Source organism: Oreochromis aureus, linkage group 20 (genome assembly GCF_013358895.1).
Source record: "Oreochromis aureus strain Israel breed Guangdong linkage group 20, ZZ_aureus, whole genome shotgun sequence".
Lineage (NCBI taxonomy): Eukaryota > Metazoa > Chordata > Actinopteri > Cichliformes > Cichlidae > Oreochromis > Oreochromis aureus.
In genome coordinates, this window is record NC_052961.1 from 33898228 (window position 1) to 33924048 (window position 25821).

The 25821-nt window shown below is 41.2% G+C and overlaps 3 protein-coding genes across 3 annotated transcripts in view; 2 read left to right on the forward strand and 1 right to left on the reverse strand.

Moving 5' to 3' along the window:
* The first annotated feature begins 991 nt into the window (after positions 1-991).
* On the forward strand, positions 992-4104 carry snrpg (small nuclear ribonucleoprotein polypeptide G). Its single transcript, XM_031759067.2, has 4 exons — positions 992-1148; positions 1331-1353; positions 2005-2129; positions 3859-4104. Exons 1-4 carry the CDS (start codon positions 1117-1119, stop codon positions 3907-3909), a joined length of 231 nt encoding a protein of 76 aa, XP_031614927.1. The 5' UTR covers positions 992-1116; the 3' UTR covers positions 3910-4104.
* Positions 4105-5483: 1379 nt separating this feature from the next.
* On the forward strand, positions 5484-9370 carry LOC116335383 (pyridoxal phosphate binding protein). The gene is made up of 8 exons (XM_031759063.2): positions 5484-5646; positions 6315-6422; positions 6522-6557; positions 6638-6713; positions 7230-7370; positions 7451-7593; positions 7712-7810; positions 8189-9370. The coding sequence occupies exons 1-8, from the start codon at positions 5557-5559 to the stop codon at positions 8390-8392; spliced, it is 897 nt and encodes a 298-aa protein (XP_031614923.1). The 5' UTR covers positions 5484-5556; the 3' UTR covers positions 8393-9370.
* A 76-nt stretch (positions 9371-9446) lies between these two features.
* The window catches only part of tmed4 (transmembrane p24 trafficking protein 4), a 64801-nt gene continuing 48426 nt past the window's right edge, over positions 9447-25821 (reverse strand). Inside the window, exons 2-5 of the mRNA XM_039604656.1 lie at positions 13857-13957; positions 12696-12821; positions 10982-11128; positions 9447-10888 (exon numbers count right to left, since the gene is read on the reverse strand). Coding sequence (XP_039460590.1) covers positions 10739-10888; positions 10982-11128; positions 12696-12821; positions 13857-13957 — 524 coding nt within the window. The 3' untranslated portion in view covers positions 9447-10738. The remainder of the gene's footprint in view (positions 10889-10981; positions 11129-12695; positions 12822-13856; positions 13958-25821) is intronic.

Below are 25821 nucleotides of genomic sequence, written 5' to 3' on the forward strand. Positions count from 1 at the left end.
TCCTCTTTGATAAATCTTGTGGGTCTATGACCGGGGAACACCACAAACGAGTACAGGAGACGTTTCAGTGCAACTGTAACATTCCTGACTGCCCGACAGACGGTAGCCTTGGAAACGTGCTCAGCGTCACCAATATTATACAGAAAGCTCCCGTTTGCAAAAAACCGAAGTGCAATACAAATAATATGTACAGAACTGAGAGAATGTCCGCGATGTGTCACATGAGCAATATAAGGCCTGAGGATGTTATTCAAATAAATTATAGATTGTGCTGAAAACGGTAACGTTCACACAGAAAATCATCAGGAAATGATAAAATGTCCAAACGCGCTCTAATCACTCTCTCCCGGCGGAGAGCTCTGCGGAGAATTTGGGCTTCAACATCTACTGGCTCTTCAAGGAAGGGGCACGCCATGTCTGACACTTCCTACAGTCAGGTTTCCGACAAAGAGGCGGAGAAGGTCAGGGTTAGTTGAAGTAAACCTGCTAGGGGGCAGGTTAGCTTCACGGAGTGTGTCGTCATAGTAACTCACTCAGAATTAATCTAAACTTGCTTTGTGAAACCGAAAACCCAGAGTTTTCGTTAACTCAGGGTATACTTACTCAGAGTTTGCACTAAACCGGCTTTCTGAAACAGGGCCCTGGTCTTATAGCAAAAAAAACAAAACAACTGCTCATCCACTGGATTTTCCTCACCCACCCATAAACGAGGTTTTACAAAGAATGGTCTAAAAAAGAGAAAACATCCAGTAAGTGAAAAAATAAAATTCTCTGGGTGAAAATGCTTTGTTGTCGTGCTTCATCAGGCCAGACTGTAACAGTAACTCAAATTACCACTTGTTACAACCAAGGTATGCAGAACAGCATCTCTGAATACACAACATATTTGCATTTAAATAAATGATTTGAATATTTCTTCCACTAATATATATAATTCAAAGCTAGCCGGCTCTCCTTCCTCCTGTTCTCATGGCGGCGCTGTGAGGAAAAAGCAGAAGGTCCAGTATGAGAGTTCACCAATGAAGTTCCGGTTGTCGGCGCACGCTTTCCTTCCGCGGTTTCGTGAAACGAAAAGAGTGCGAACGAGTTCTTCGACTTTCAGAAAATACAGATAAAATGAGCAAAGCACACCCACCCGAGCTGAAGAAGTAAGTCAGTGATCTTTGATAAATAAACGCGCACTGGTTATTTTGTACCTGTTTCTTGTTTCCCGCATAGCAGCTCTGGTACATTGTTTGTAATAGCCACAAGCTAACATTAGCTAGGCTGCCAGACCGACTTGTGAAGAAACTGTGACCATGTAACCGATCCTGATGGTTTTCTTTTCCAGGTTCATGGACAAGAAGCTTTCATGTGAGTATGACTCCAAGCACAGATTCAAAAGCACCCAGAATGTTAAGAGTGAATCTGTTCCTGTGTTTCGTTGTTTTTAAGCAACAGCATGAAATATCAAAACATAGTTATTGAATAATTTCAGTAATTACCTTTCAGTTTTCACCTGGTACACAAAGCCTTCTTCGATGACCTCTGCTCACTGTTTGTACAGGATCTCATAACAAAGGGTAGACATGTAGTGCAGGCAGCACACATGGGGGGACATTTATTTTAATACGCGCAGCGTGTTGTGTTGCTGGGAAGTACTGCTAGAAATGCAGATGTTGATATATTGTATAACTTGCACAGGTCTTATCATCCCTACTGACTTTCATTGACAGTATACTATAATTGTGAGATGTCTTTATGGTCTTTAAAAGTTTGAAATTAAGCTTGTTGTAACCCTCGGTTACAACACTGGGTAAGTCAAGTACCTTTCACAGATGTGGACTCAAAAGTTAGGTTATGTGATAGCATAAATATATGGATGTCTTACTTTGCTGTATGTAAATATTCGTGGTAGTATGTGGGCAATCTAAACTTTGAGTTTGAAGATGGATCAGTCCCAAAAATAAATAAACTGAGCAGTTTGTGAAATTCTTCATATTGATTTCTTTTCTCTCCTTTCAGTAAAGTTGAATGGAGGCAGACACGTACAGGGCATCCTGCGGGGGTTCGACCCTTTTATGAACCTGGTGGTGGATGACTGTCTGGAGATGGGCCCTGGAGGACAGCAGAACACCATTGGCATGGTGGTCAGTAAATTTGTCTTTCTTAATTTTTGGTATTGTCACCAAAGAAAATTTGTGCGCCTAATATAAGCACAGCAATTTTTATCTTCCAGCAGTCTGCTCTCCTCTCAACTACAGCCCGTATATTTACCAGAGAGTTCTGGTTATGATGGTGTCAGACTTCATATTTGCCACAGTCTAAACACACAGTAAAGAGCTCTCATTAACAGCCCAATCTTTCCTGGTAGCTTTAGCTGTAGGGGGCGATCATGGCTCAAGAGTTGGCAGTTCGTCTTGTAATCGGAAGGTTGCCGGTTCGAGCCCCGGCTCCGGCAGTCTCGGTCATTGTGTCCTTGGGCAAGACACTTCACCCGTTGCCTACTGGTGGTGGTCAGAGGGCTCGGTGGCGCCAGTGTCCAGCAGCCTCGCCTCTGTCAGTGCGCCCCAGGGCAGCTGTGGCTACAATGTAGCTTGCCATCACCAGTGTGTGAAAGGGTGGATGACTGAATGTAGTGTAAAGCGCTTTGGGGTCCATAGGGACTAAGTAAAGCGCTATACAAATAAAGGCCATTTATATTAACAAAATTTATATTTTGCACATGAAACCTTTGCATTTTTGTCACACTCTGTTTCAGCAAAAAAAAAAAAAAAAGCAAAAAAAGAAATCTGCACAATCGTCACAAAATAAAATAAATATTTTGTGCCTGATTAAAGCTCTGCTTTTCCATCATGTTAGTAATTTCCATCCACCATTTGCAAAGAGAATTGGTGGAGTCATTTCTGTACATTTTGGTTGCATATCATGTGCTATTAGTATTTCGTCCTTTGTAACATTAACCATGACCTGAACAGCGTCAGATTGTTATGCTTGTTTTATACTTGAGCAGTAGTAGCATGAACGCAGTTCCTGGGCAATCACAGTCTGCCTGCAGAGAGTGTTTGTTGTTGATGGAGTGTAACAAATATGTATTACAACCTGTGTGTGGGCCACACTTGCATGTGCTGTTGTTGTTCCAAGTATAAAGTTCTCAATTGTTCTCAAGTTGAAGTGAACAGTGTTTTCAAAAACAACGAAAAGTGTCCACTGCAGTCACTCTCTGTACTTTTCATGCTGTATTTTTTTCCCTTTCATATTTGTGTCATACCATTTCCCGCTGAACTCCACAATCGCGCCCTCCCCTGTTCTGGCCCACTTGTCAACCAATGAGCTATTGACCGACACATGTGTCATCAACATCCAGTGACATGCTGTTGGGGCTGTTTGGTGGACTGCACGATAGCACACTTGTGGAATTGTGTACACAGACCATACATTATTTATTAGTTATACCTGCATCTGCTGCTGTTTGCTCCACGAAATCATTTTCATTTATTTCAAAATCATTCTGTGTTTGAAGCAGGAATTATACCGTCACCGAGTCCAGTAGGGTCCACTCAGGTCCCACTGATATAAATTTCATCATGAGATGGTTAGGGCAGTTTGTGCCTGCCTGCTTTTTGTAATGTTTACTTACTTTATAATGCACTAAGTAAACATTCTCCCCAGCCCATGAACTACAAACAACAGGAATGAGTGCTCAGCTGTTCAGTATAATTTAGGTTTAAAATGTCAAGAAAAGCGGTTTGCTTTACCTTCTATAAACAAGATACTAAATTCTGTTTAGATTTGGAGAGCTCAGTGCTTTATTTAAAACCTTTAGGACATTTGTCATGATGGCAGTGTGTTTACTCTGTGTGGTATTGTTTCTCACAGGTCATCAGGGGAAACAGCATCATCATGCTCGAGGCCTTGGAGAGAGTATGAGAGTGGAGGAGGCACCTGAAGAAAATGATCCCTACATTTTGTTTTTTTGTTTTGTTTTTTTACATTATTGTCCCTTTCTTGTTCCTCAGTAAAGAGACAAAGCATTTGTATTTGAATTGTGAGATGATAGATACGGTCTTTTTGTTTGGACTTTTGAAATGTGTGACCTTGTGAATAAATCAGTTTTCTTTGTAATTGGTTTTCTGCATTCAGTTTATATCACATTACCACAATACAACAAGTTACTGTTCTGTTACTGTCAACGTGTTACTATAGCAACAGGCAGAAGAAGCTGCACACTAAATATGATGGTAATGTTTCCTGAGTGTCTTATACACTTCCACAGAGACTTTCTCCACTGGATTAAATTGTGACTGGAGGTCGGCGCAACAACAAAAAAAAAAAAAGAGTCCAGCTGGACTGATATAAAATACTGTGCAACCCCCTTATTTCTTCTCATTTTCCACACTAAGAGACAGATTTTCTTGGAAATTTTAAGTAGTTTTTAAGTAGTTCTCTAGGCCTTCTGAAGCTCTTCAAAAGCTAAAAGTTTTTCTTTGGAGATTGGCTGCTGCTGAGCTCATTTATACCTGCCTGCTTTTAAAAAAAGAGAGGAGAAAACCAGATCCATCTTGAATTTAGGTATGCACTTAGTCACTACCTTTAAAAAAAAAATTTTAATTTCTTCCTGCTGCTTCAGAATCTACAAAGATAATAGCCTAACAGATGTAAGATAGTGTTTTTTCACCAATGACGTGATTCCCAAAGAGCTGTTAACTGAATATTTGACATAAGATTGTGTCAAGTGTGTGCTTAAAAATTTGGGGGGAAAAACAAACAAGTGAAGGATTAAAGGAGTGGCAGGCCTAAAACGCTACAGCAGGCAAACTGTATCTGAATGTCATGTCCTTAAGAAATACGAGAAAAATCCAGCAGAGATCTGGTACAGGCCCTTTACTGACCCATTTACTGTTCACCAAAGACTCGTTAGAAGTGGTCTGAGTGGAAGGGTGGCTGTCAACAAGTCATCCTTAAGGAAGCGAAACGGGTCATGGTGACAGAGAATGGAACAAAAAGCAGTAAACATCTCCTTTAAGAGAACTACTAAAGACTACATGAAGAAATGACTAAAATTATGCTCATCCAATTTTGTTATTTAAAATAAAGTGATGACAAATATATAAAGTGGGTGTATTGTTTTAGACGTGTTTCTAATGCAGGACATGATCGAAATAAAACTTTTTGTTGTATGTACATACACAAAAACAACTATGTCATTCCTTTTCAGTAGCAAGTCTCCCAGACTGCAGCAGCCTACAAATGCCTCTGGATACTGTTGTCCTTTATATGTCAGCAGCACATAAAAACTGCATCTAGAAAAACCCGGAAAAGACAATTTTGCTGACCATATTCCTAAATATGACTTTAAAAAGTTTTTTCTCCTGGACGTTAAATACCTGGCCTGAAGCCTGAGTGGAATTCTCACTAGGGTTTCAGTTCCGTAATTGCCAAATGCTGACGGCGGGTCGACAGGGGGCGCACTCCGGACGACTGACTTCCCGTTCAGTTGGACTTTTATTTTGAAAGCCGAGTGTCGTCAGTGCGGACGCGTTTCTTTACGTTCTGTGTCATAGCTGTTTTAACAGAATGTGGAAAGTAGCGATGTCGGAGGAAGTTGCCAAGGCTTTGCAGTCGGTAGTGGAGCGGGTGAACCAGGCGGCTGCCCGGCGGCCTAAGGTAACTGCAGGCCGGGATGCTCCGCTCTGGAGCGCCGCTGCCTTCGCTCCTCTCTTGGGGCCCTGAGAAAAACGTGCTGCGGCAGCACGAATCGTTATGTAAGGCTGCCAAACACTTCAACCTTTGGATGGGAGACAATCGGGCTTGCGGCAGCACTTTTATAACACCCCATGCATGCAGCGTGACAGTGCGTGCGGGAAGCATGGTACACGCACTCTGGCTGTGTTTGCATGTTAGTGGGTACAGATGATGTCTGTCAGTTACTCATTCCATTATTTTGTGACTGGTGCTGATCTTCTCACACCACACCTCTGTGGGAAACGTCCACGAGTGTAGATGTCCTTTTCAACAAGTGTCACTCCATTCAAATAGAATCAAGGTTGATGTAGGTCACAGCATGTTCCCACTGTCCTGCACAGAAACCGCTGAGAGGGATGAGCACGACAGTGGGAACATGCTGTGAGCTGGTTTATCTAAATGATGAGGAGCAGCTGAATGATCTGTAGCAGGATCTGAATGCAGCCGCAAGCATCGTTGTTTTGGATGATGCTGACATGGCTGACTCACTCTGCAAAAGACCTCTGTTTGCATGCTGCATTAGACGCTGAGCTCCTCTGCTGATACTCACTGATACAGATGAAAAATGAGCTTGTGTTGTCCTTCCTCAGACACTACCAGCTGTACCACCCCGCCTTGTAGCTGTCAGCAAGACAAAGCCCCCAGAGATGGTTGTGGAGGCCTACAAGCAAGGGCAGCGGAACTTTGGGGAAAATTATGTGAGTGTGCAACACTGCCAGCGTCTCTGAATGACCTGTGAGGAGAATGAAGGTGGACAGTAATACAGATGATTGACGTTGCCCTTCATTTCTCCCTAGGTTAATGAACTTGTTGACAAAGCTTCAGATCCTCTGGTAGGTTCACATATTTTAGAAGATTTGATTGCTCCTCCCCCACCGCAGACCGTGACTGTGTTTCTTTTCCCTTCATCCAGATTTTAGACTCGTGTCCAGAAATCAAGTGGCACTTTATCGGCCATCTACAGAAGAATAACGTCAACAAACTTTTGGGTGAGTGACCATCAGCTCTCTCGTAAAAGTACAGACCTGGGAAATGCTCTCTCAGAGTGCTTTGTGGTTATTCTAAGGTTTTATGTAAACCTAAAAAAAACCAAACTAAAAACATCTGGTCCTTAGCAGGTCTGAAAATTAGGTAGATAGAACCTCAGATGAACAACACGTCATATTACACCATGTCATTCTCTGTTTTAACAAAACAGTGTTTGAAGCAGTGTTTGAAAAAAGTACACTCTTACTGCTTCCATAGTAATTAAAGAGAGAACAGTCAGGTACTTCTAATCCAGACGTTTTGTCAGTGTGATCATTTGGAGTATTCAGGTGTGTGTTAACACAGTGCCACAGAGGAAAGACAATCAGCAGTGATCTTTGAGAAGTAGTGCGGGAAGGGCCATGAAGCCTGATGGGTGTACTTTCTCTTTACCATGACTGTACCAAATTAAAGCTATTTCTAAATGAATAAATGAACACATACAACAACTTGACACCCTTTCATCCTCATGTCTGCAGGAGTGCAGAATCTCTTCCTTGTGGAGACAATCGACTCTGCAAAACTGGCTGACAGGGTCAACAGCTCGTGGCAACGCATCAGAGGAGCCAGCACACAGAGGTTAAAGGTCATGGTTCAGATCAACACCAGCGGAGAACAGAGTGAGTGCTTCTTGGGTGTGACGATCTGATCACCAACACTGCTGCTGTTACGTGAACAATGCGTTAAATGTTTGTCTTAGGTAAACATGGCTTGCCGCCAGAGGATACGGTCAACACGGTGAAGCACATAGTGACTCAGTGTCCCGCCCTGCATTTCTCAGGACTCATGACCATTGGGCGCTATGGCTACGACCTCACTCTGGGGCCCAACCCAGACTTCCAGGTATGAAACGATCACAGAACAGCTATATTTACCTGTGGTCATTTTTGTGTGCACTAAGAAAAATGAAAAACTCTATCAGTCTGTGTCAGTCTGTAATCCTAACAATACACCTGCACAGATGCTGCTGAGTCGGAGACAGGAGGTGTGCGACAGTCTGAAGCTGCCTATGGAGGACGTAGAGCTCAGTATGGGTATGTCCACCGATTTTGAACATGCGGTGAGTGTCACTCCTATATGGAAGCTGGTAACAGCAATTTAAAAAACTGAGTGTCCAAATTCTGAAATAAAATTTCTTTTGCTTCAGAGCATGCACTTTGATTAAAGTCACTGATCCTCTATAGGCCATGAATGTCTGTGTCAAACCCCACATCAGCACATACATTGCATTTCCTAAAGGTTGAACATTGAAAAAATGTCAGCCTTGTACCGGCACTGCAGAAAAGATCAGTGGAGTCATCGTGAAAATCTGACTGTCTGCACAAACATTTGTCCCTGGAGACTCCTCAGCATTGTTGCTGCTATTTGATTTAAATCGGCACATCCCATTTTCCTCCTTTTTAACTGTTGTCTTTCTTTTCTTTGCTTACATGTAAAGATTGAGGTGGGCTCCACCAACGTGCGAGTGGGTAGCATCATATTCGGCAACAGGGAGTATCCCAACAGTGCACTTAACACTCCTAATCCCAGTCCTGGTCCTAGTCCCGGTCCCAGTCCAGTTCCCAGTCCAGAGAAAACATCTAAGATGGTGTCAGAAGATGCCGCCAAGAAGATGCAGCACCTCACCGTGTCTGAACGCTAAGAGGGAGCCTCTCCTTCTTTGAAATACCTTTAATTAAAAAAGCAAAACAAAAAACAAAAGAGCTGTGCTCTTCACATGCAGAACGAACAGAGTGGTGAAGCAGATCTTTTCCACACAGCCTTGTGGAGCTAGGATTGAGGAATCCTGCATTAATTGTAAATTGTATTTGCCTAATCCTAACTTTTTGTGTGCCCTTGTTGCAGTTTAAGCATTAAAGTGGCATTTGGCACAGAGCTAGAAAACCTTTTTAACGTTGTTTAACAAGTGATATTAACTTTTAGTGCCCTGACTTGCTCCTCATGGAAAACCTTTTAGTGAAGATAACTGGATACAAGACAAACTACTGAAAACACAACGACTTCAGTGTTTTTGCGTGAGGTTTCTTTGGATTTCTTGTGTTCTTCTCTATTTTCTACTTTTCCGCTCAAACACATGACGGTGCTGAAATGTGTCTCCCACAGATCAGGACCTCCACACAGCACAGTGTACCGCTTTTGTTGAACACATGAAACGAAGACCTGATTTAACAAATAAGTCATTTATCCCTTTATAATGACACATTGTATTGTGTGTTTGATATTGTTCCGTTTGGTGTGCCAAAGGTGACAAAACTCTATTCTTGATATTAACAAACCTGAGCGTAAACCTGAGGAAGTGTTTCTGTGTAGCAGTCTCGTGTCCGTGCTGTGGTGCTTTGTTGGAGGTGAATGTGAGGGTTAACCTATGCAAAGTGGTGATTTAGTTTCATCATCCGACTAGGTTTTCACACTGCAGCTCTGATGGTGTAGCAGTGGTTTATTTAACGGTATCACAAGATCTGTGTTTCTTTTGTTTTATTCTGTCAACATTGGGGGGGGGTGTGTCAGTTTGTGATTTTGTGTGGTTACTGTCCTACCGAGGCATTTCAGCATTGTTTGGTTTGGAATCTGGTTCACAGGGAAGCCAAAGCCAAGCAATAAATTTTATTGTTGAAACGATGATCCATTTGCTGTGTATTTCTTCTCTTTAGGACAAAGTGGCACAAATAACTGAAAAAAATAAATTTGGCCAAAGGTCTTTTTAACTTTTTTTTTTTATTATTTTTTTATTAAGCATGTGAAACAGGCACCCGGACCACAGTAAAAAACAGAATATTTCCAGAGTGGCAATTTAACATTTCTGAAAAGGCTTTAGTGCATATGATGTCTATGGATCTGCAATTGGATCTAAGCTCTGCATTTAAGAAATGATCAGAAATCTTAAAATGCTGTCCTGCTAATGTTTGAGAGTCAACTTGGCTCTAGCCCAGCAAAAAAAAAAAAGTCACAACTGTTCAATAAATAAGTTTTGTTGAAACACAATCTAGTGTCAGGAATGATAAGTGTAGAGGCTCTTGTACTATTAAATCCTTGTAAAAGGCATTAGAAAAGGGCAGCCAGTATCTATACACACATTCCTGTTGTTAATATCATAAACTGGCTCTACAGATACATCTACAAACAATACACAGTCTGTAGAAGGATGGATGGTAACACTTTAACATTTCATTTCACACAAACAAGCAGCATATAAAAGGTTTATAGTATAACTAAGCCTATCTCGACAAGTGGTTTAATATCAGTATAGCTTCTGTAAAGCACCTGAAACAATATTAAAGCTGTAGCTCTAAAATATTCAATAGGTTAAATAAATATTATAATATATAGCTAAATATAGCTATAGAAACTCACAATTCACTGAATAAATCAACCTAATGTATATCACAGAATCATGATGTCAACGCTATTGCGGGCAAAATATCGTGAGTTAATCTTTGAATACCTGTATGTGTGTATTTAACACAGCTCTGGAATAATTACAAACTATTTATTATGCTGCTTATAAATACTAACTCGGACTTAAAGTCAAGCACTGAAAGGGGTGCAAAAGGGACCAAAGGCTTTATAGTATATGCAGAAATGTATGTACCTGACGAGTACAGCTGAAATCCTACGGTTAAAAGTTACAAAACCTGTGTGAAACTATGTGTAATACTACCAATGACCAAAATTAAATACTTGTAACAACTTCAGCATTCTCATTTTTTTTTCATATACAATCACAAAAAAAGCTTTTTCCTGCACTTTAAGATAGAAAAGTGACACGTCCAGTGTTGTCAGGATTACACAACAAACCATTTTGAGTTACTGTGGAAAAACTAAAAGGAAAGGAAAAAGCCACATTACCCGGGACACAAAATTGTATCTGCAGATTTGCTCGTACCATTTATGGCTAATATTAGGACCAAGTGTCTCCTCCTACACCTCTTTGTTTGGGTGAGCAAAGTCTGTCTGCTCGTGTCGTTTCCTGATTCTGCTCACAATCATGTTACACCAGTTTCTTGGCCTCAAAGAAGCTCTTCAAGTGCTTCATCTGCCAAATACCAGTGACGATGAGGATGACTGTTTGAGCGATGGACCACCAGAGAACACGCTGGTTGGTGCTCTCACTTGTCATGCGAAAGCGCTCCTCACGATACTGCAGAAGACAACCAACACATTCAAGTCACTGCAGTGGCTTTAACTCCAATACTTCTGACATGAAACAGAACTGTGTTTTTTTTTTACTCACCCTCTGGTAGTTTTGCTCCTTCTGGATCTGTTCGACTTGGTCGAGCAGCTGTCGGACTCGTAGCTGCAACTCGGTGAGTTTGTCCTTAGCTGCAATTTCAGGATAGTTGTTGGTATGTTCCCCCACCTGTATGTCCAGATGCACTCTCTGCAACATGAGAGTAACAGACACTTCAGATTTACATGCTTTTCAGTCAACTTCAAATCAAGAACTTCATTAGAATAAGCTAAATTGATGTACTAACTAAAACCCTAAGTTCTATTTGGGAAATGGTGACTAAATTTTTTGACTTAAAATATCTGGTACAGCTGCGCATTGTCCCTATGAACCACTCTTGATTTTCTCCCAGAAATGCTTTTTTTTTTAGACCTTAAAATTTCACTCATGTCTGGAAGCAAAAAGTAGCAGGTTTCCCTTCCACAGAAGAAGAACGATGACATCAGTGGGATTGTTTGTTGGTAATGTATCCTTGATTATGATGTTTTCACTCAAAAATAGTGGATATGCTAGCACCAAGGTCCCAAGAATATTGAACTGTACTGGTTCAAGAACCACAGCTAATCTGGTGGAAAAACCTTCCAAGAGGCTCAAACAAAAGGAACAGAATGGGCTTAGGTCATTTCCAGCATAGCTCTGCCTAGGTTCAGCCAGAAGACAGATGTAATGAGTCAGGATAAGTTAACACACCCATATTTATGGGTGTTATTTTACAGCACATACAGTATGTTCTCTGGATACTGGCATATTGTTTGCTACTTCAGTCTGAGGTGAAGTGCAGACTAGTGCAAGACCAGACAGAAAGTTAAGAGGCTTTTTTATATATAAAACATATTTAAAACAAACAAACAATATCAGTGAAAACTATTTTTAAGCTCACTGATGTGTTCAAAACATATATTAACATAATTCTATGATGTATGATAATAAATAGATAATGCAAAAATACAAAAAGAGACCATAATTTTAGTTTATCTAAGGCTGTGCTTCTAGTGACTTGGCTCTACATAGTCGCTGCTGATCAAACAGCATTGTTAAGGTAGGCTGCCACTGTTGTAGTTTCATTGCCTGTAGAGTTAACTCACCTTCAGTCTTAGACTTTTGGAGAAATGTACGTTTTTAGGCACAAGTAAATGTGTTATCCTGTTTAACTAACACTGATGTGTAGGTCAAATACTTCAAAGGGTGACTGAGTTTTCATTTAAGAAATCGGGTAACTTTACATTTTTAGGTGACAAGGTCAACTTCATATTACAAGGATTATTTATCAGTTATAAACTTACCCTTATGTAGCTAGGGTTTTACCATTACTTTAAGACCTAATTTATCAACAATCTTTTTGAATCACTTAATTTAATCATTTAATTATTTAAATTAGCCATTCATTTTAGTTTCTGTGGGTATTCAGCTCATTTATCAGCTACTTGTAGCTAGCAATTTCAAACTTAACAACTGAAATTGCTCAAATATAAATAATCTCTACCTGTTTTAACCATTTATACACTACACTTGACTAACATCACACTTTTTGATTCTTTTTTTAACAATTTATCAACTACTTTTTGGTAGTTTAGTTTTTAAACCACTCATTTAATGTACATTTTAAACATTTATACTCTGCCCAACACTACTCAATTATTGTTAAACAAATGATAATTATTTTAAATGGAAAGCAGTCGGGCAGTTCAAAAAGTCAGAGGTGTAGTTCTGTACATACCAGTTTTCCCCCTGCAAATAGAGCCATCTTGGTAGAGTTTGAATGCAAACAGATCTGATGCTCTCCAGGTGTATGGGAGGTAAATGTGAACCGTCCATCTGATCCATACTGACGTGAAAGGATGATCTGGGGAATGTGTAAGCAGCAAATGCTTAGATTTAATGTATATGTTCCATGTGCAGGTGTGTATTAGAAAACTATGGAGCTAAATTGGTATCAAAAGGGTTGCAAAAGTGTATGCTATAACCCAGAAGGGTAAACTGAGATTTAACAAATGTGTGTGTGTACTCACAACTACGGCCTCCATTACTTTTCCACTCTTTTGCAAATGCATATATCCAAACCTAAATAAATACTCATCATTTATGCACATTTTTAAGCTCAGCTACATAAATTGTATGATTTTTGCTTTCAAAAGGCTTCCTCCACAGATCAAGTCAGAGATGCTCACAGGGTTTTGGGACTCTTTTCAGTGTCAGCTTAGAACAGATGCACAAACGTAAACAGCGTTCAGGTCTTCTGGAAAACTGGAAGATCTGGAAATCTTGTGAATTTCTGTATTATTTCAAACATCACAGACATTTTTGTTTTCTAAATGAACAAAGAAATCTCGTCACCCTTCACTTACAGATCCTTTACAGTAATCTATGGAGGTTAATATATGGTTCAAATATGCTGCTGCTTCCTGGTGGATGGTCTTCTGCTACAAAAACAGCCAATTAGTATGCCTCTGCGGATGAGAGAACAGCATGATAAGCCATCCCTCTGGCTCATCCTCTGAAGTGAGTACAAGATAACTAATCTGCTGTATAATCTAAATATAGATATAATTCAGGTAATGTGGGATAACTACATCTGAATCACCATACCATTCTCACAACACAACAGAATAGCATTCATCTTAGATTAATGACTAACAAACATATCTAAGGTTTATGAAAGCAAAAATTTTCTTAAGTGTATTTTGTAAAATTGTCTTTCGTGTTTTCAAATTGCTTTGGATTTGGATCAGAGCACACCAGTATTTTTGACTACTCAAAAATACAACCAAATTGTACCATTTTGCAAATCTTAGTTTACACTTGTGGAACATAGCACATTCATTTGTAACCATTTTGAGAACAAGTTCACTCCATGGAAAATTATCTCTCATGTGTTTACCTTTGTGTCTGGATCCTTGATCTCCACATGCATCCCAAGACCAGGGGTGGCTGGGAGGAAGGAGCCGGTTTGCTTGTCCCACAGTTGAGTCCTGTACTTTCCTTTTAAATAAAAAACAAACAAACAAAACAAGCAAACATGCCATCAATGGGTCATGTAATCATTCACTTCTGCGCTGCTAACACAGCCAGTAATGTGCGTTTATATTAAACATACAATATTATCATAACACTGAACAAGGGTATTTAATAAACGCAAGCTGTACAGGGGTCAAGACATAAAAACAAACTGAATGGCAAAGCATAAAAAGCAAAATGTAAGCAAGTAAACACAGTTTATTTATTTTTTTTAATTTCAAATATTTGATCCATTAAAGTGTAAATATACATCAGTTCTGAGTAGATTTTGTAGTTTTAACTAGGGCTGCTCAATTATGGCAAAAATGATAATCACGATTATTTTCACAGATCTCGATTATTTGACGATATTTATTTAACAATAACAATGTATTGAATAATGGCTTTAAAGATTGTCAAAAAATAATATAAAATAGTGTGCAAATACTGATTACAGTGCAAATGTTTGCAATATAAAAAAATAAATGAAAAATGTAAACATCTATGTTTAGTGAACTTCAAAATACTGCACAATATTTGATCCACGTCTGACTCCGCGAACCCATAATGTTTCCACCAATGTTCCCTCAAATATTTCATGTGTCTGAACGAACACACAAACTCCCTGAGCGGTCCCTTGGACCACTGTGAGCGACATCAAACGTGTGCACTGTGGTCACGCCAGCATCTAATCCATCCAAGTTACATGGTTTATTAAAATAATCAAATTACAGCATTTACATTTATGTTAGACTACTTTTAATTAACTGCTTTATCCCACTTACAATGAAAATTTAAAAAATCCTGTTCATGACCTGTGTAGTATGTTAACACTATTGGAAGTAAAAATAACTTGAACTCCAATTTTGAAAACACAACTTTCTTTCTTTTCTTTTTTTTCATAAAGCTCTGACTTGTATTATGAGTATGAGTCTGTGGTCTGGGAGAGAGTCCTGTAACTCTCTGTCTGCAAAATACAGCATATAATGACCAATGTTGGGCAATTAATTATATAGTTACTACTTCAAAAAAGTAACTCAGTTTGGCAAACAACAAAGTTTTTTGCAGCTATTTTTTTTTTTAATGCAGCCAAGGCATTTTTTAAAATAAACATTTCAAACTATTTACAGAACAATCAGCTGTTCTGCATCAAATCTGATGCCACACAAATTATTTGTGCCACTCCAAAAAATAATTTCTGTCCCCTATGAGATAAAGGAGAACAACAGCCTGATACCTGCAGGCCTGACAACAGGAGCTGTATCACTCCTGTAACACCTGTAACATTCAGCAGCCGCCTCATTGTTCTGACACACACAACAAAACTATTGACTACACTACACACTAACTACACAAGATTTGCGCTAAACGTCTCAAATCTCTCACATCTCAGAACACCACCGTCACTCCTAAAACTTCCCCCCGTTTCTTAACAACTAGATGCCATGTTGCCATATCATTTTTTGATTGGTCGACACGGTACTTTTTCGACCAATAGGAAAGGGTGGGGGTTTTTAGGGCCCGAGCACCGAGAGTGCGAAGGCCCTATTGTATCTGCTCTGTTTATTATTAGGGCCCGAGCACTGAGAGTGCGAAGGCCCTATTGTATCTGCTCCGTTTCTTATTATTATTAGGGCCCGAGCACCGAGAGTGCGAAGGCCCTATTGTATCTGCTCCGTTTATTATTATTAGGGCCCGAGCACTTCGAGTGCGAAGGCCCTATTGTATCTGCTCTGTTTATTATTATTATTATTATTATTATCATTATTATTATTATTGTTAGGGCCCGAGCACCGAGAGTGCGAAGGCCCTATTGTATCTGCTCCGTTTCTTATTATTATTAGGGCCCGAGCACAAAAGTGCGAAGGCCCTATTGTATCTGCTCTGTTTCTTATTATTATTATTATTATTAGGGCCCGAGCACCGAGAGTGCGAAGGCCCTATTGTATCTGCTCTGTTTCTTATTATTATTATTATTATTAGGGCCCGAGCACAAAAGTGCGAAGGCCCTATTGTATCTGCTCTGTTTCTTATTATTATTATTAGGGCCCGAGCACAAAAGTGCGAAGGCCCTATTGTATCTGCTCTGTTTCTTCTTATTATTATTATTATTATTATTAGGGCCCGAGCACAAAAGTGCGAAGGCCCTATTGTATCTGCTCTGTTTCTTATTATTATTATTATTATTATTATTTATTATTATTATTATTATTATTATTATTATTATTATTTCGGCAAATGAATCGGCCTTTTGAGGGCCTAAACATGCTCGAAAACTCATGAAATTTTGCACACGCGTCAGGTCTGGTGAAAATTTACGTATTTTAATGTCCGTGAGACATGTCCAGGGAAAATTGGCTCAGTAGCGCCACCTAGAAAAATGAGAAACGCGAGCCCCGAGATGGGTATGACCTACATGTATAAAACTCGGAACACATATCTAACGTTTGGAGACGCACATAAAAGTCTATTATGGCCATGTCCTAAACCCAACAGGAAGTCCGCCATTTGGAAGTGAAGGTGACATTTTGGCTCTAATTTTGCCATTTCCATGCCTCGAACTTTTGCGAACTCCTCATTGGAATTTCATCGTACAAGCTTCATATTTGGTCAGTGTCAACTACACACCTGGGCCATGTTAAATTGCGGAGCTTTTGAGTTTTCGGGTTACTGTGAGGCCGTGGCGCCACGGCTAATTTCGATGACTCGCCATGAAAATCTTATTGCCTCTCGTTCTGTCATACATTGTCCGACCTTGACCAAAGTGGACACATATGATAAGGCTCCACCCTGAACATATTTCAACTGCCATATTTGACATCAGGGACAGCGCCACCTAGTGGGAACAGGAAATGTCATGTTTTACACTTTGGGGTACAGTATTGTAATGGGTGACATCTGCAGCCTCAAATTTCTCCAGGAAAGCCTTAAGGAGTTGGTCTTGGGTTACAGAGAAAACTGTGAGTTTTCGCTGAAGGGTGTGACCCCAGCAGCATGGCGAACATTGAGGTCTCGCCATGAAGAAACAAATTAGTGTAACTCAATGAAATCCAATCTGATCAGTACCAGACTTTACAGGGATGATGTCAGACCCGCCCTGAACAGATTGATATGCCCATTGTCAGGAATACGTAGAGCGCCACCTAGTGGCACCAGGAAATGTCATGTCTTCCATTTTGTTGTACTGATTTTCACAGGTTCATCGTGGCCACCTCAAAAGCGGTGAATATCACCATCAGTCCCTCTTGATGCTTCAGTGAGAAAATTGTGACTATAAACTGAACGGCGCACCCTGGTGGCAACGCAGTTCACCATGAAAGATGAAGTGGCTTTTGAGGGGCTTGAAAAGTTTAAAAGTCTTGAAATTTGGCGCACACCTCTAATGTGATGAGGGATTTCTTTTTATATGTTCATTTTCCTTGAAGAGCGCAAAATGGCTCCACAGCGCCCCCTACAAAATTTCAAAACAACAGCCCCTGCTCTGTGTTTTATGTATGAGTTTGAAACCTGGCAAGCTTATTGGAGATATCAAGATGTACAAAAAGTCTCTTGGAGCAATATCCCAAATCCAACAGGAAGTCAGCCATTTTAAAATTAATGTGTAAATTTGGCGACATTTTCCCTCTTTTCAGGCCTCATACTTTGACAAACTCCTCCAAGGGATTTCATTAGATTTACGCGATCTCCTGTGTGTGGAATCTAAAGACCTTTGTGATGTTAAATTGCGAAGCTTTTTACGTTCAGGGAAACGGGGTGGTCATGGCGGCACGTGGAGTTTCAATCACCGCCAAAAAGCAGTAACCTGCTGTCGCTCAAAAACACAATGTCCAATCTCTCCCAAAGGTCGCAGGCGTGATGAGACTCGAGCTCAGAAATGTTTGTTATGCCATTTGTCAGTAATGGTTAGAGCGCCACCTAGTGGGACGACTATAATAATGGTTGAATGAGATGAAATTTTAGCTGGTGGTTAAATGCATGAATTCCATCAATGTGACATCAGATCAGAAGCGCTGGTTTTAGGTGTTGGGCTTGGCTCGACGCGCCAAAAGTGCGAGGGCCCTCATATCGCTGCTTGCAGCTTTAATTATTATTATTATTAGGGCCCGAGCACAAAAGTGCGAAGGCCCTATTGTATCTGCTCTGTTTTTATTATTATTATTATTATTATTATTATTATTATTATTATTATTATTATTATTATTATTTCGGCAAATGAATCGCCTTTTGAGGGCCTAAACATGCTCGAAAACTCATGAAATTTTGCAGACGCGTCAGGTCTGGTGAAAATTTACGTATTTTAATGTCCGTAGACATGTCCAGGGAAAATTGGCTCAGTAGCGCCACCTAGAAAAATGAGAAACGCGAGCCCCGAGATGGGTATGACCTACATGTATAAAACTCGAACACATATCTAACGTTCGAGACGCACGTAAAAGTCTATTATGGCCATGTCCTAAACCCAACAGGAAGTCCGCCATTTGGAAGTGAAGGTGACATTTTGGCTCTAATTTTGCCATTTCCATGCCTCGAACTTTTGCGAACTCCTCATTGGAATTTCATCGTACAAGCTTCATATTTGGTCAGTGTCAACTACACCCCTGGGCCATGTTAAATTGCGGAGCTTTTGAGTTTTCGGGTTACTGTGAGGCCGTGGCGCCACGGCGAATTTCGATGACTCGCCATGAAAATCTTATTGCCTCTCGTTCTGTCATACATTGTCCGACCTTGACCAAAGTGGACACATATGATAAGGCTCCACCCCTGAACATATTTCAACTGCCATATTTGACACCAGGGACAGCGCCACCTAGTGGGAACAGGAAATGTCATGTTTTACACTTTGGGGTACAGTATTGTAATGGGTGACATCTGCAGCCTCAAATTTCTCCAGGAAAGCCTTAAGGAGTTGGTCTTGGGTTACAGAGAAAACTGTGAGTTTTCGCTGAAGGGTGTGACCCCAGCAGCATGGCGAACATTGAGGTCTCGCCATGAAGAAACAAATTAGTGTAACTCAATGAAATCCAATCTGATCAGTACCAGATTTTACAGGGATGATGTCAGACCCGCCCTGAACAGATTGATGTGCCCATTGTCAGGAATACGTAGAGCGCCACCTAGTGGCACCAGGAAATGTCATGTCTTTCATTTTGTTGTACTGATTTTCACAGGTTCATCGTGGCCACCTCAAAAGCGGTGAATATCACCATCAGTCCCTCTTGATGCTTCAGTGAGAAAATTGTGACTATAAACTGAACAGGCGCACCCTGGTGGCAACACAGTTCACCATGAAAGATGAAGTGGCTTTTGAGGGGCTTGAAAAGTTTAAAAGTCTTGAAATTTGGCGCACACCTCTAATGTGATGAGGATTTCTTTTATATGTTCATTTTCCTTGAAGAGCGCAAAATGGCTCCACAGCGCCCCCTACAAAATTTCAAAACAACAGCCCCTGCTCTGTGTTTTATGTATGAGTTTGAAACCTGGCAAGCTTATTGGAGATATCAAGATGTACAAAAAGTCTCTTGGAGCAATATCCCAAATCCAACAGGAAGTCAGCCATTTTAAAATTAATGTGTAAATTTGGCGACATTTTCCCTCTTTTCAGGCCTCATACTTTGACGAACTCCTCCAAGGGATTTCATTAGATTTACGCGATCTCCTGTGTGTGGAATCTAAAGACCTTTGTGATGTTAAATTGCGAAGCTTTTACGTTCAGGGAAACGGGTGGTCATGGCGGCACGTGGAGTTTCAATCACTCGCCAAAAGCAGTAACCTGCTGTCGCTCAAAAACACAATGTCCAATCTCTCCCAAAGGTCGCAGGCGTGATGAGACTCGAGCTCGGAAATGTTTGTTATGCCATTTGTCAGTAATGGTTAGAGCGCCACCTAGTGGGACGACTATAATAATGGTTGAATGAGATGAAATTTTAGCTGGTGGTTAAATGCATGAATTCCATCAATGTGACATCAGATCGGAAGCGCTGGTTTTAGGTGTTGGGCTTGGCTCGACGCGCCGGGGGTGCGAGGGCCCTCATATCGCTGCTTGCAGCTTTAATTATTATTATTATTATTATTTCGGCAAATGAATCGGCCTTTTGAGGGCCTAAACATGCTCGAAAACTCATGAAATTTTGCAGGCGCGTCAGGTCTGGTGAAAATTTACGTATTTTAATGTCCGTGAGACATGTCCAGGGAAAATTGGCTCAGTAGCGCCACCTAGAAAAATGAGAAACGCGAGCCCCGAGATGGGTATGACCTACATGTATAAAACTCGAACACATATCTAGCGTTAGGAGACGCACATAAAAGTCTATTATGGCCATGTCCTAAACCCAACAGGAAGTCCGCCATTTGGAAGTGAAGTTGACATTTTGGCTCTAATTTTGCCATTTCCATGCCTCGAACTTTTGCGAACTCCTCATTGGAATTTCATCGTCCAAGCTTCATATTTGGTCAGTGTCAACTACACACCTGGGCCATGTTAAATTGCGGAGCTTTTGAGTTTTCGGGTTACTGTGAGGCCGTGGCGCCACGGCGAATTCGATGACTCGCCATGAAAATCTTATTGCCTCTCGTTCTGTCATACATTGTCCGACCTTGACCAAAGTGGACACATATGATAAGGCTCCACCCCTGAACATATTTCAACTGCCATATTTGACACCAGGGACAGCGCCACCTAGTGGGAACAGGAAATGTCATGTTTTACACTTTGGGGTACAGTATTGTAATGGGTGACATCTGCAGCCTCAAATTTCTCCAGGAAAGCCTTAAGGAGTTGGTCTTGGGTTACAGAGAAAACTGTGAGTTTTCGCTGAAGGGTGTGACCCCAGCAGCATGGCGAACATTGAGGTCTCGCCATGAAGAAACAAATTAGTGTAACTCAATGAAATCCAATCTGATCAGTACCAGATTTTACAGGGATGATGTCAGACCCGCCCTGAACAGATTGATATGCCCATTGTCAGGAATACGTAGAGCGCCACCTAGTGGCACCAGGAAATGTCATGTCTTTCATTTTGTTGTACTGATTTTCACAGGTTCATCGTGGCCACCTCAAAAGCGGTGAATATCACCATCAGTCCCTCTTGATGCTTCAGTGAGAAAATTGTGACTATAAACTGAACGGCGCACCCTGGTGGCAGCGCAGTTCACCATGAAAGATGAAGTGGCTTTTGAGGGGCTTGAAAAGTTTAAAAGTCTTGAAATTTGGCGCACACCTCTAATGTGATGAGGATTTCTTTTTATATGTTCATTTTCCTTGAACAGCGCAAAATGGCTCCACAGCGCCCCCTACAAAATTTCAAAACAACAGCCCCTGCTCTGTGTTTTATGTATGAGTTTGAAACCTGGCAAGCTTATTGGAGATATCAAGATGTACAAAAAGTCTCTTGGAGCAATATCCCAAATCCAACAGGAAGTCAGCCATTTTAAAATTAATGTGTAAATTTGGCGACATTTTCCCCTCTTTTCAGGCCTCATACTTTGACGAACTCCTCCAAGGGATTTCATTAGATTTACGCGATCTCCTGTGTGGAATCTAAAGACCTTTGTGATGTTAAATTGCGAAGCTTTTTACGTTCAGGGAAACGGGTGGTCATGGCGGCACGTGGAGTTTCACTCACTCGCCAAAAACCAGTAACCTGCTGTCGCTCAAAAACACAATGTCCAATCTCTCCCAAAGTTCGCAGGCGTGATGAGACTCGAGCTCGGAAATGTTTGTTATGCCATTTGTCAGCAATGGTTAGAGCGCCACCTAGTGGGACGACTATAATAATGGTTGAATGAGATGAAATTTTAGCTGGTGGTTAAATGCATGAATTCCATCAATGTGACATCAGATCGAAGCGCTGGTTTTAGGTGTTGGGCTTGGCTCGACGCTACCGGGGTGCGAGGGCCCTCATATCGCTGCTTGCAGCTTTAATTAGGGCCCGAGCACTGAGAGTCAGAAAGGCCCTATTGTATCTGCTCCGTTTATTATTATTATTATTATTATTATTATTATTCAGGCAAAAGAAGGGCCTTTTGAGGGCTTTAACATGCTCGAAAACTCTTGGAATTTTGCACACATGCCAGGTCTGGTGAAAAATTTTGTATTTTAATGGTTTTACATATGAGCACTGGGAAATGGCTCTGTAGCGCCACCTATGCCTTGTTAAATGCAGCCCCACGAACACATCGTTTTAGCTACATGTATGAAATTTGGCACACATGTGAATCATACCAAGACGAACAAAAAGTCTGTGGGACCATTGACGCAAACCCAACAGGAAGTCCGCCATTTGGAAGTGAAGGTGACATTTTGGCTCTAATTTTGCCATTTCCATGCCTCGAACTTTTGCGAACTCCTCATTGGAATTTCATCGTACAAGCTTCATATTTGGTCAGTGTCAACTACACACCTGCGCCATGTTAAATTGCGGAGCTTTTGAGTTTTCGGGACACGGTGAGGCCGTGGCGCCACGGCGAATTTCGATGACTCGCCATGAAAATCTTATTGCCTCTCGTTCTGTCATACATTGTCCGACCTTGACCAAAGTGGACACACATGATAAGGCTCCACCCCTGAACATATTTCAACTGCCATATTTGACATCAGGGACAGCGCCACCTAGTGGGAACAGGAAATGTCATGTTTTACACTTTGGGGTACAGTATTGTAATGGGTGACATCTGCAGCCTCAAATTTCTCCAGGAAAGCCTTAAGGAGTTGGTCTTGGGTTACAGAGAAAACTGTGAGTTTTCGCTGAAGGGTGTGACCCAGCAGCATGGCGAACATTGAGGTCTCGCCATGAAGAAACAAATTAGTGTAACTCAATGAAATCCAATGTGATCAATACCAGATTTTACAGGGATGATGTCAGACCCGCCCTGAACAGATTGATATGCCCATTGTCAGGAATACGTAGAGCGCCACCTAGTGGCACCAGGAAATGTCATGTCTTTCCTTTTATTGTACTGATTTTCACAGGTTCATCGTGGCCACCTCAAAAGCGGTGAATATCACCATCAGTCCCTCTTGATGCTTCAGTGAGAAAATTGTGACTATAAACTGAACGCCGCACCCTGGTGGCAACGCAGTTCACCATGAAAGATAAAGTGGCTTTTGAGGGGCTTGAAAAGTTTAAAAGTCTTGAAAATTTGGCGCACACCTCTAATGTGATGAGGATTTCTTTTATATGTTCATTTTCCTTGAACAGCACAAAATGGCTCCACAGCGCCCCTACAAAATTTCAAAACAACAGCCCCTGCTCTGTGTTTTATGTATGAGTTTGAAACCTGGCAAGCTTATTGGAGATATCAAGATGTACAAAAAGTCTCTTGGAGCAATATCCCAAATCCAACAGGAAGTCAGCCATTTTAAAATTAATGTGTAAATTTGGCGACATTTTCCCTCTTTTCAGGCCTCATACTTTGACGAACTCCTCCAAGGGATTTCATTAGATTTACGCGATCTCCTGTGTGTGGAATCTAAAGACCTTTGTGATGTTAAATTGCGAAGCTTTTTACGTTCAGGGAAACGGGGTGGTCATGGCGGCACGTGGAGTTTCAATCACTCGCCAAAAAGCAGTAACCTGCTGTCGCTCAAAAACACAATGTCCAATCTCTCCCAAAGGTCGCAGGCATGATGAGACTCGAGCTCGGAAATGTTTGTTATGCCATTTGTCAGTAATGGTTAGAGCGCCACCTAGTGGGACGACTATAATAATGGTTGAATGAGATGAAATTTTAGCTGGTGGTTAAATGCATGAATTCCATCAATGTGACATCAGATCGAAGCGCTGGTTTTAGGTGTTGGGCTTGGCTCGACGCTACAAGTGCGAGGGCCCTCATATCGCTGCTTGCAGCTTTAATTAGGGCCCGAGCACTGAGAGTGCGAAGGCCCTATTGTATCTGCTCTGTTTATTATTATTATTATTATTATTATTATTATTATTATTATTATTATTTTTCATTGAAATGAATTGCCTTTTTGAGGGCTTTAACATGCTCAAAAACTCATGAAATTTTGCACACATGCCAGGTCTGGTGAAAAATTTTGTATTTTAATGGTTTTACATATGAGCACTGAGAAATGGCTCTAGAGCGCCACCTATGCCTTGTTAAATGCTGCCTCACGAACACATCGTTTGAGCTACATGTATGAAATCTGGCACACATGTGTATCATGCCAAGACGAACAAAAAAGTCTATGGGACCATTGATGCAAACCCAACAGGAAGTCCGCCATTTGGAAGTGAAGGTGACATTTTGGCTCTAATTTTGCCATTTCCATGCCTCGAACTTTTGCGAACTCCTCATTGGAATTTCATCGTACAAGCTTCATATTTGGTCAGTGTCAACTACACACCTGGGCCATGTTAAATTGCGGAGCTTTTGAGTTTTCGGGACACGGTGAGGCCGTGGCGCCACGGCGAATTTCGATGACTCGCCATGAAAATCTTATTGCCTCTCGTTCTGTCATACATTGTCCGACCTTGACCAAAGTGGACACACATGATAAGGCTCCACCCTGAACATATTTCAACTGCCATATTTGACATCAGGGACAGCGCCACCTAGTGGGAACAGGAAATGTCATGTTTTACACTTTGGGGTACAGTATTGTAATGGGTGACATCTGCAGCCTCAAATTTCTCCAGGAAAGCCTTAAGGAGTTGGTCTTGGGTTACAGAGAAAACTGTGAGTTTTCGCTGAAGGGTGTGACCCCAGCAGCATGGCGAACATTGAGGTCTCGCCATGAAGAAACAAATTAGTGTAACTCAATGAAATCCAATGTGATCAATACCAGATTTTACAGGGATGATGTCAGACCCGCCCTGAACAGATTGATATGCCCATTGTCAGGAATACGTAGAGCGCCACCTAGTGGCACCAGGAAATGTCATGTCTTTCCTTTTATTGTACTGATTTTCACAGGTTCATCGTGGCCACCTCAAAAGCGGTGAATATCACCATCAGTCCCTCTTGATGCTTCAGTGAGAAAATTGTGACTATAAACTGAACGCCGCACCCTGGTGGCAACGCAGTTCACCATGAAAGATAAAGTGGCTTTTGAGGGGCTTGAAAAGTTTAAAAGTCTTGAAAATTTGGCGCACACCTCTAATGTGATGAGGATTTCTTTTATATGTTCATTTTCCTTGAACAGCACAAAATGGCTCCACAGCGCCCCCTACAAAATTTCAAAACAACAGCCCCTGCTCTGTGTTTTATGTATGAGTTTGAAACCTGGCAAGCTTATTGGAGATATCAAGATGTACAAAAAGTCTCTTGGAGCAATATCCCAAATCCAACAGGAAGTCAGCCATTTTAAAATTAATGTGTAAATTTGGCGACATTTTCCCTCTTTTCAGGCCTCATACTTTGACGAACTCCTCCAAGGGATTTCATTAGATTTACGCGATCTCCTGTGTGTGGAATCTAAAGACCTTTGTGATGTTAAATTGCGAAGCTTTTACGTTCAGGGAAACGGGTGGTCATGGCGGCACGTGGAGTTTCAATCACTCGCCAAAAGCAGTAACCTGCTGTCGCTCAAAAACACAATGTCCAATCTCTCCCAAAGGTCGCAGGCATGATGAGACTCGAGCTCGGAAATGTTTGTTATGCCATTTGTCAGTAATGGTTAGAGCGCCACCTAGTGGGACGACTATAATAATGGTTGAATGAGATGAAATTTTAGCTGGTGGTTAAATGCATGAATTCCATCAATGTGACATCAGATCGGAAGCGCTGGTTTTAGGTGTTGGGCTTGGCTCGACGCCAAAAGTGCGAGGGCCCTCATATCGCTGCTTGCAGCTTTAATTAGGGCCCGAGCACTGAGAGTGCGAAGGCCCTATTGTATCTGCTCTGTT

Bases quoted from the DNA above. Each gene is read 5' to 3' on its own strand.
- snrpg (XM_031759067.2), top strand. From the start codon at position 1,117: ATGAGCAAAGCACACCCACCCGAGCTGAAGAA. The intron at 1,149-1,330 runs GTAAGTCAGTGA...TTTCTTTTCCAG, and splicing joins CACCCACCCGAGCTGAAGAA to GTTCATGGACAAGAAGCTTT. The intron at 1,354-2,004 runs GTGAGTATGACT...CTCTCCTTTCAG, and splicing joins CATGGACAAGAAGCTTTCAT to TAAAGTTGAATGGAGGCAGA.
- LOC116335383 (XM_031759063.2), top strand. From the start codon at position 5,557: ATGTGGAAAGTAGCGATGTCGGAGGAAGTTGCCAAGGCTTTGCAGTCG. The intron at 6,714-7,229 runs GTGAGTGACCAT...TCATGTCTGCAG, and splicing joins TAACGTCAACAAACTTTTGG to GAGTGCAGAATCTCTTCCTT. The intron at 7,594-7,711 runs GTATGAAACGAT...ACACCTGCACAG, and splicing joins GGCCCAACCCAGACTTCCAG to ATGCTGCTGAGTCGGAGACA.